At 30.5% G+C, this 10,894-nt stretch overlaps 1 protein-coding gene across 1 annotated transcript; it reads left to right on the top strand.

Annotated features, from left to right (window-relative positions):
• The first annotated feature begins 8,063 nt into the window (after window positions 1–8,063).
• Window positions 8,064–8,947, top strand: LOC122596246 (ethylene-responsive transcription factor 11-like). Its single transcript, XM_043768795.1, has one exon. It carries the CDS (start codon window positions 8,134–8,136, stop codon window positions 8,755–8,757), a length of 624 nt encoding a protein of 207 aa, XP_043624730.1. The 5' UTR covers window positions 8,064–8,133; the 3' UTR covers window positions 8,758–8,947.
• Window positions 8,948–10,894: the final 1,947 nt, after the last annotated feature.

The raw sequence follows: 10,894 nt of genomic DNA, 5'->3' as shown, positions 1-10,894 counted from the left end.
TATATATATATATATTTTGTTTGTATACTTATTAGATATATATATATATATATATATATATATATGATTGTATATAATTTATAATGTTTTCGAACATTGATTTATACTATTTGATGTATAAACTGGAATCATTTTTATATTTAATTACTCATACAAGATACTTTTCTTCAATGACATATGGCAGTGAGGAACTGAGGATGCTCCACTAGACTAACTACTGCTAGCCTTTGATCTTTCTAGGAACCTGATATGTGTAAATTATGTCCATAGTATAACAATCAACATCAAACCGTTGAGTATAAGGGTGTCATAACAGGTCATACGAAATTTATTAAGACACGAACCTGTTAAGGGTATATACGAACACGACTTGTTAAGAATTCGTGTCATTTTACCTGAACACGAACACGACACGAAACTTAACAGGTGCACCTGTTAAGGACCTGTTAAGAACCTGTTATCAGTAATTCTATATAATTCACTAAAAAGAGGTAAAACTTGCAACATTAAAAGTCCACAAGGCTAGATACTTAAACAGAATCAACAATAACACAAAAGTTCATAAAAGACTTGATTAATACATAACCATAATAATCCAAAATGACACAAAAGTTTATAAATAAGCATAAGCCCAATTCCAACGACCTTGTATGCTTGCTCATATATCTTCAAATCAAACTTGAAAAAGTCAAGAGTAAATATTAGAAAAGGTGAGCAAAATGTTCAAGCAAACTTATTAGCAGATTATATGGAATTGAATTGAAACATGATGCAAACAAACAACAAACCTATGTGCTAACTGAACTGAGCGGAGAACAAAAACAACAAGCAAAATAAGTGAACAAACAGCAAGCACACGCAGCTTAGTTAGTTACGGACAGCAGCAAACAGAAACAGTTTGTAAAACATACAGTTTTCACTGACAACGAACAACAGCAACATGATCAAAATAACAGAACTAAAAGAGAAGATACAACAGTACCTTTGTAAACGAGCTGGAAATGTTGACTGAGTTTGAAGCACTGGATTCAGGACTAACTTCAAGCGACAATGACATTATATCTTCGGCGAGATCATCAGGATCAATTTCATTGGAACCTCCAAACAACCAATCTTTTATGCAAATAAGAGCCTCAACGGTATCTTTAGCAAGTGAACTTCGATGTTTATTAAGTACTTTTCCGCTGGCACTAAATGTAGACTCTGATGCGACCGTAGATATTGGAATGGTCAAAAAGTCTCGAGCCATCCTTGCAAGTATGGGATATCTAAACTCATTGGATTTCCAGAAAGCCAACACATCGAGATTCAATATCCTCTCCATTCCTGGCTCTTCCAAATACAATTGTAACTCTGACTTTTTAACACGAAACCTGTTAAAAACAGGTCGTGTCGTGTTAACAGGTTGCGTGTCAAAATTGTCAGCCTTAGTTGAGTGTATACTTTTATATACAAGTTTTTAATACACTCTAATAGTGGAATCTTATGAATGTATAAATGTATTTGTTTATGCTATGACTCGAAGTTTGTAAAGGCTGGTAACTAGGATTAGTAGGATAAATTTTTATAGTTATAATTCATTATTGTTTGTGCTTTCGAGCAAATTTAGTATAACTTATGTCATTATCGTAGATGCACGTTTCGTGCATAGATTATTGTCCGTTGCAATGCAATTTCAAGGGCTGATTATGATGAAAAGAAGGCATCATCAAGGTACATCATCATCACCTCGTGATGACGTCAGCACGAGGCTAGTAATTCGTGTGAAGAAACTCGAATCCCATGAACAAGATAGAAGCCCAACCCGTGAAGCAGCCTATATATACTAGAACTAGGTTACAGTTTCAGGTTAATGGTTTGAGTTGCAACAGAAACTATTCAACGCGCATGGGGTAGAGATCTATACCCCGTGTCAGTCAGATGTATACGGATTTGGTGATTGTAATCTTATGATTAATGATATTCACGAGTTTTACATCTGTTCTTATCTCTTATTCTATGTGTATTTGTGATTATATGTTCATAATTATTCAGAAACCTCAAAGAAGAATCTAAGTGGATTCCGCACACTTAGATGTTGTTAGATCGTGATTTAATCGATCCAAACCGCACTTTCAATTATATTAGCTTACATTTTATGTAATCAATTTGATGCTTTTTGATATTATTATTGATAGCTGACCAATTAAAAATATATATGATTCTATTTTTAAGTGTTTGAAATGATACAAACTAGAAATGTTGTCCAAATTTTGTGTTTTCGACCATTTGGAAACTGTTTCTATATTAAGACCTACATATCAGTATTAGCATAGATATCATTATAAAGTTAGTATATTAGTGTTATGTATATCCTTATAATGGTAAGGGTTTTGCGATAAATAACTTTATATAATAATATGTATAAAATAATTGTATTATTTATCAAAATATTAAGAACACCATTTTTCTATAGTTAACTAGTTCTATTATCCATGCGCGATGTACGATCGACGTAAATTATTTTTTAATGTTTGTTGTGTGTATTAATAAAAGTTTATACTAAAGTTTTTATTCCTAAAAACTAAAATGTAAACATATAAATCTATTTTTTGTAAAACAGTATAAATACGAAATTCAAACACGTAAAATAAATTGTAAAATGCAATCCGGTTATTGCAAAAATACACAAAATTATAGTTTAGCTGTCATTATCAACACATGTATTGATCTATAATATAATCTGGATGTGTATAAATCACGGGTTCGAGTCTTGCAAGCAGAGGTTTTCTCTAATTATTAAGGTTTCGCCCTGAAAGGTATTGAGCCGATCGCGTGACTGTCACTAATTGCAAAAAGAGGTGCGGTGAGTGACCCTAATTGCATTTCAAAAAAATAAAAAAAAATATATAATTAATATCCATATAGTTTTTTTTTTTCTTTACTTAATTGGAGAAAAAACTCTATAGTTGCATGAATAATTACCACATCAATAAATATTTGGATAAATTAATGGCAAGGCAAACTGTGAACAAACAAATCCAATATTGACATATCTTGGTTTGTTACAATATAAATATAAAGTTAAAATTATTGGTTAAATTAAAAAATTGATAATCTATGTAAAATAATAATAAAAATAAGGGCAATCTCGATTTTAAAAGTTGCAATTGTCTTGGCATAAGGTTTTGACGAGACAATGAAATTTAGATTTATACATATGTTAACAATTCGTTTCCTATTATAATACATCATAAGATTATTACTAACTAATATATTAAATTAATCCATCAATTTAATTTATATGAAACTTATTTTAGTATATGATAAAAGAACGATATTTTAGATAATTATTAGTATTAATATGTATTTTAATAAAGGATATGTGTCCTTCAAGTATTGTGCCACATGTCATTTAAATAAGGTTTAATTTTGTTTTAGTTTATTGGTAGATAACTTAGAGATACACGACTACACGCGTAAATTTATATGCCAATAAATTATAAAAGAACTAGTAAGATTACTCGCACTTCGTTGCGTCTTTGTCATGTTTAGATTTCATTAACACCTTATCAAAAAAAGTTTTTGTTAATAACAATTTATTTAACAGTTGATCTCATGAATATATTTTATCAAATATAAATAGGGGTTGGGTATTGTAAAACAAGGTTTTAAAGTAAAAGAAATAAAACAAGATTTTAACCCTTAAATCATGGTTAAATTGATACACGAAGATTCACGAAGCAATTGATGTACGATGATTTTCATGATTCACGGTGATTATTAGTGAACAAAAACTTATTGTTTTATTTGTTTTACTTTAATATTTTTTTTTATTTTACCTAAAACCAATATATATAACTAATAACAAATATTTTTTATTATTATGTGGAATGTAATAACATTTTTTATTATACTAAAACACAGATGCTCTAATAACTTATCAACCAATCACAGGTCTCGATTTCTTAATGATGACTTTTGTTTTCAATTTTGACTTTAATTTACCTTTTTTTGTTTTCCATCACAAATTTACACTTTTTACCTAATAACTTCTATATAATAAATAAATAATAATAGATAATATATATCCGATACAATAATGGCTAATATTTATTCAAGAAAATAATAACAAATTTACACTTTTTTTGTTTTCCATCACAAATATACATTTTTTACCCAATAATTTTAATACAATAAATAAATAATAATAGCTAATTTATATGCGATAAAATAATAGCTAATAGTTATCCAATAAAATAATAACTAATATATACCCAATAATATGTTCCATCATATATATATGGGAAAAGGGAATATAAGATTGTCCGACACCTAAGCTTAGGTGTGGAACCCCTCACATACTAATATTTTATTATTTATTATTTAATGAATAAATGTCCGGGTCCCCATGTTTTTTTGGCTTAAAAAATTAATATGTGAGTGTCCGACGTCTAAGCTTAGGTACCTAACAGCCTTATATTCTCATCCCCTTATATATATATATATATATATATATATATATATATATATAATTAGTTAAAAATAAATTAAATTTAATGTAATTATATTAAGATTTTAATAGTAATTATTGTTCTATTTTAATTTTAATATTTTATTATACTAAAACACAGTTGAACTAAAAAGTTATTAATCAATCATATTGATCGATTTCATTAAATTGACTCTCGCCGATGTTACCATTTAGTTTTTTAAACAATTTTATTTAACTAATAAAAAGCAAATAACTAAAATATTTTACAATGCTATTAAAGTTGGTGCCTATCTACAAAGCTCGGTTTCACACATGAACAATTGTATATTGGTGTATCTCGAGTTAAGTCGAGAGGGGCTTTAAGGTGTTAATATATGACAAAGATGAGAAGACAAAAAATAGTACAACAAATTTCGTCTATAAAGAAGTCTTTCAAATGGTGAAACAGGGTATGTGCTTTCAATGTTCTTTTATTACATTTATTTTCCTTCTATTAGCTTAACATTTTTGGCATTTGAATTGAACACTTAGTATCTACTTATATCTTTAACTTTAAACTTCTAAACTTTTATGAGTTACATGTAATAATGTTTAATATTAATAATATCGTAAGTCTTGTGTCCAGTGTTGGACACAGGTCTAAAATCTAGTATTCACGTATATTAAAGAAAATCTGATTACAAAAACCGATGTATATATATATATATTTCTGGTTGTTTATAACGAATTATAACATGTCAACCATAGTAAAATAACAAGGTATCAAAGTATCTGCCATTTAACATGTGCTATTAGAGTAATCATAAAACTGACGCTAATTACACAAGCACCTAGACGAACGTTGACAAAGAAATAACATTTTAACAATTGTAGTAAAACAACATCGTATAAAAGCCTCTATTATTATTATTATTATTATTATTATTATTATTATTATTATTATTATTATTATTATTATTATTATTATTATTATTTAGTACATGACATTAAAAATAACCACAAAGTGATTATACATATCTTCTACTATTTACCACATATCAAACATATGAACCATATTAAGTAACAATGTATAAAAGTATCCGTTATAATTCAATGCGTTGTAGGAATATATATATATATATATAAGATCATGTTAATTAGAGAAGCACTATGAGCGAACAATCGTAAACGCATAATATCATAGCAATCGTAATAAAATAATAGCGTATAAAAGTATTTGTTATTATTTAAAATATGAAACTAGTAGAATAAAATATCGTTCAAAAAAATAAAAAGTAAAATAAAATATGAAACTAATTAAATAATCATGTGGTTGACATTGTATTGTAATATCATTAACAATGAAACTAATGAACAGTGTCACAGTCACGTGACACTGTTTTATTAGTTCACTTAAACTCCGCATTATTATTCAGATATTGTCATATTGGACCCTGTTCGATTTGTGTTTTTTTTTCGTTTTTTTTGTTTCTTGCACAATTCTTTTTTCTTTTGTGTGTCACTTATATTGGTTCATCTTATACTCCGCGTCACTATTTAGATTTTTGGCATATTGGATCCCGTTTGGATTTTTTTTATTTCGGTTTATCTTGGTTTCTCGAACATTTTTTTTTTTGCTTTTGTGTTCTATGTTATTGGTTTATCTTATACCATGCATCATTAATTGGATTTTGCCATATCATATTCTGCTTGAGTTTTTTTCTCCGGTTTTTTCTTGGTTTTTTTATAGTTTTTTTTTTGCTTTTGTGTTCTCACCCACCGTCATGTGACACAGTTCTATTAGTCCACCTACATCCCACGTTACTACTTCGATTTTACCATGTCGGATCCCGTTGGTTTTTTTTTTCTTTCTGTTCTTCTTTGGTTCTTGCACAATTTTTTTTGCTTTTGTGTTCTCTTCTATTGATTCATCTTATACCCCACGTTACTATTTGGTTTTTCCCATATTAGATCCCGTTTGGGGTTTTTGTTTTTGATTTTTTCATAGTTTTTTGCTTTTGAATTCTCAATTAATATATTGAAAACTTTTACTCATCATTTTGTTTTTCCTTCGTTTTTGATTTTTAGTTTATTGCACAAATTAAATGTATCTATTCGATATTGCATACTTTTTATTGCGGTTTTCTTAGTTTTCTCTCAATAACATTTTGTGTTTTCTTCGAGTTATATCTTGGTTTTTCCGCACCTTTTTTGTTTTGAATTTTTTTAGTAAGTTTAACGCAAATAGACTACCATAACAAACCCGTATCAATATGATAATTGGAGCCCCGCAAAGTGAGGCCCAAATATCACTAGTTAATTTTAAAATTGCCATTGTGAATAGTGAGCAAAACGACAATTTTTTGGTATAAAACGACATCAAAATTTCATAGTAAATGAGCTTTATTATAAATATATATATATATATAAATTATTAATATATATATAAATATATATATCTATGATCTTTTATAAAACATATTGAATTATTCTATTTTAAGAGATTCAACACTTTTTTTATACCAAAAATACCCCTATTTCTTGATCCTGATTCTCCTATACACCTAATCTATAGTTTTATAATATCTAATAAAAAAAAAACAACTCTCTCTTTAAATGTTACATGGAGAAATTATCTAAAATATCTTCATTAACCTTTTAAATCAATTACTATTACACAATTATTACACCACTTACGTCGTCTCCACCACCAACAGGCGCTCCCACCACCACACCTCTCCTCCACGACCACCGCCGCATTGCGCTGTACCGTGCTAGTAAATATAAATATAAATTGATTAGCACACCCCAACCGACATAAGACTATGAGAAGTAAGGCTTCTCTAGTTCCCCTTCATGATGACATCTCATACCATGTAGCATCTTAGTCGTCATGGGGCTTTTCATCTTATCTACTTAGAACAAGACCTTAAAAAATAGAAGTCATTCCTTTATTTTTTATTATTATTTTTTTGTCTTTTATGTTTCACTTCTTTTTTTTGAGTGTAGGGTAGTGAGCCAATAGCTCATTTCTCTTTCAAATGGAGCATCTATTTTTACATGTCTTTCCTATTTTTTGACATAGAACGTCCCTCAGAGTAATGTTTCGGACGTTCTGGGATGGTCAGAAGCAAATAAAAGTGAAAAAACATGCGTTAGCTCCGGATAGTCTAAGTGTGCCAATTGCATCTACAGTCGACGAGTACTGACAAAAATAGTTGAGAAGCTCCTTACACTCGTTATTTCTCATCATACATCCGATCCATTCCGAATTATGCATGTAAGTATGTAACTAACACAAAACAAAGCGCGTGGGGAAAACACTCTTAAATGCGCGGCTGGCCGTCCACCATATTTGAAGCCGCTATCACATAACAAATAATTATTTCGTATTATTTCGTATAATCCGCTATCACATAACAAATAACTATTAATTTAATACCGCCGTATTTTCATTTATAAACATATATACTTAAAGGAATTAAATACTATATACACTCCATTCTCATCTAATCGACGTGACCCCACACGCCTTTTGTGCCGCCTGCCGCCAACCTTTTAGTCAATCTCTTGGTTGACCATCCCCCTATATAACCACTACTATCGAACTCCTTATTTCCCCCAAACATAACACACACACATTTACACTTTCCGTCCACAACTTCAATTCTCTTCCACTAATGGCACCAAAAGTGAAACCCGCCGGAAAATCCGCCGGAAACGTAAACGCCGTCGGTGGAGTAAACACTAAAGAGCCACATTTTAGGGGAGTTAGAAAGAGGCCATGGGGTAGATACGCTGCCGAAATCCGTGACCCCGGAAAGAAAAGCCGAGTATGGTTAGGTACGTTTGATACCGCGGAAGAGGCGGCGCGTGCTTACGATAAGGCGGCGCGTGACTTCCGTGGCGTCAAAGCCAAGACTAATTTTCCATCAAATGATGATCTTGGTTTTCTTAAATTACATAATAATTGTCTTAGCGGAGGACCGGGACAGCGCAGTCCGAGTCAGACCAGTACGGTCGAATCCTCGGACTCTGCCCCGGTCCCACTTCTAGACCTTAACCTTGCGTACGGTGTTCCAACACCGTTCGCCATACAATTCCCGTACCACGATCACCGTTACTCCGCCGTCAACGTTGCCGGAATTTATTCGCCGCCGGCGAAACCAACTTTTTATTTTCGGCATGAAGCAAGTGTCTCAAAAAGTGATGACTCTAACTCATCAACGGTGGTTGACTTGAAGCTTTCGCCGCCGAGATCCACCGGAATTGATCTTAACTTTCCGCCGCCGGCGGAATTGTAATTAGTATTGTTAAAGAGAGGATTGTTTTTTTACTAAGTAGGAATACGACGTCGTTTACCAGATCTACTTTTTTTGCAGCATGTTGGAGGAAATTTGCGTGTAATTTCTCGATTTGTTGTTCGGTAAAAGATAGGCGTAATTAATTACTATGTAATTTTTGTTCAATGGAATTAAATATTCGGTGACTTAATTTTTGTTGTTGTTTATATTTTAACTATAATTATAAATGTAACCAAATATTGATTTTTATATTAAAATGACCAGGATAAAATGCTGGATACAATAGTGTCTCAAACAGTCAAACTTTTGAAGTTATAATTTCTTTGAATTAATAGTTAAATTATTGATGACAATATATTCCTCTTTAATACAGGAATGAAATAAATTAATTTGATGTTATTAATAGGTTCATAAGTTAATGAAAAATAAACATATTAAAAGTTATTAAAAAAATCAAAAATTAAAGCTTAAAAAAGTTTTATCCTTAATTACCAAATATTAAAGCGTACCTTAAGAACTTGTTAAGGTTTTTTTGTTTTTTCAAATAGAAATTAACTTTTCAAAGGTAAAGTTGAAAAGTGAATTGTTATTAAGAGAATATCAAGCAAAGATAATGGTTGGAGAATTATGTTAATGTATTTTATTTTATTTTATTTTATTTTTATGATTTATCCGGTGGAAATGTGATGGTCCAACAAATACGTACGGACGACGGCACACGAGGTATGAGTTTGAGTTGAGTTTTGTGGATGTTGGCATGATGGACACGTATGTTTTATTTTGTTTGTCGCCCACTTACGGCTGCTGTTCTGTTTTTGTTTCTTGTTTAGAAGACTTGGTAGTGTGAAAAGACTATAATGTCCTTTACTAGGTTCTATTTGTATCACACCCTAGTTTTGACTAATGAAAATGATAAATCTTCCTAACCAATCATTCTAATATATCCACTTGTTAATACATGTAATTCATTAATTCTCGATCTTTTCTAACCCTTGATTTTCCACATGTCACGATCCTATTAATTAAGTGGATTTTTAGGCTAAACAATTAAGAGTATTGATCATTACCTTTTGACTAATATTAATTGGAAGTATTAAGGAAACTATGTATATAAGTAAATTATATTTCTTGTTTATAAAATTAATTAGGATTCTTGTGCATTAAGTTATTTGTATCCTTGTTTAACAATTGTATTTGGCTATATAAAGTTCTTCATTGTATCAACGGTATTAAGAACAATTCACATCACAATATGATATTCATAACCAAATCCGCTCCAACAAGCAAATTGTTCTTCAAAAATCCTATAAAAAAATAAAAATAAAACTCATCGTTCGTTAATTATTAAACCCATTTTTTTTTGTTCTTCGTAAAACTTTCATGCCACACCGTAAAAAAAATTATATCCTAAAGTCAAAGCAATATTCTCTTTTGGCCCATCATCCAAAAAAATCATCAAACCAATAGTTATCAATAATATTCAGCCGAGAGAAACAAAATTTTCAAGTTAATTCTTTTTTTTTTCCTTTAGTTCAACCATACCAACAAAAACATCATCTTTTTAACTCTTCAAAAAGAAAAATAAGAGTTTTCTCATCAATCTCATTCAATGCTCATACCATAGTGGTCGGTTTCATTAATTAAAAGCTTCATTAAAAGCTCCAACGAGCAATTTTATCTCAGCTCATACCGTAGTGGCCGGTTCCATTAATCAAAAGCTCCAACAAGCAATTTCATCTTTGCCCATACCGTAGTGGCTGGTTATATTTTTTTCCTCTCATGCTCAGACCGTAGTGGTCGGTTTCATTAATCAAAAGCTCCAACGAGCAATTTCATTCATAAGTTTGTAACGTAGTGGCCAGTTTCAATTCCTACAAAAAAAAAAAAAAAATTCTCTCTTTGCTCCAACGAGCAACCTATTTTTTTTTTTTTTCTTTTTGCTCCAACGAGAAACCTATTTTTTTTCTTTCATCAAACTTTTCGTACCTCAATCGGGTTTTTTGCTATGTCAAAAACAAAACCGGTAGCCAAAGATCAATGTTTCAAGTCAAGTCCAAGATGTGGTGAATCATCTTGTGGAGGCGTATTAAGGAAGTTGTCTACAATTTCAAGTCCAAGATTTCGAGTTCAAGTCCAA

The sequence above is a fragment of the Erigeron canadensis genome, chromosome 4, assembly GCF_010389155.1.
Source record: "Erigeron canadensis isolate Cc75 chromosome 4, C_canadensis_v1, whole genome shotgun sequence".
In the NCBI taxonomy this organism is placed as follows: domain Eukaryota; kingdom Viridiplantae; phylum Streptophyta; class Magnoliopsida; order Asterales; family Asteraceae; genus Erigeron; species Erigeron canadensis.
The sequence above is the reverse complement of the archived record's forward strand: the minus strand, read 5'-3'. Positions and strand labels throughout refer to the sequence as shown.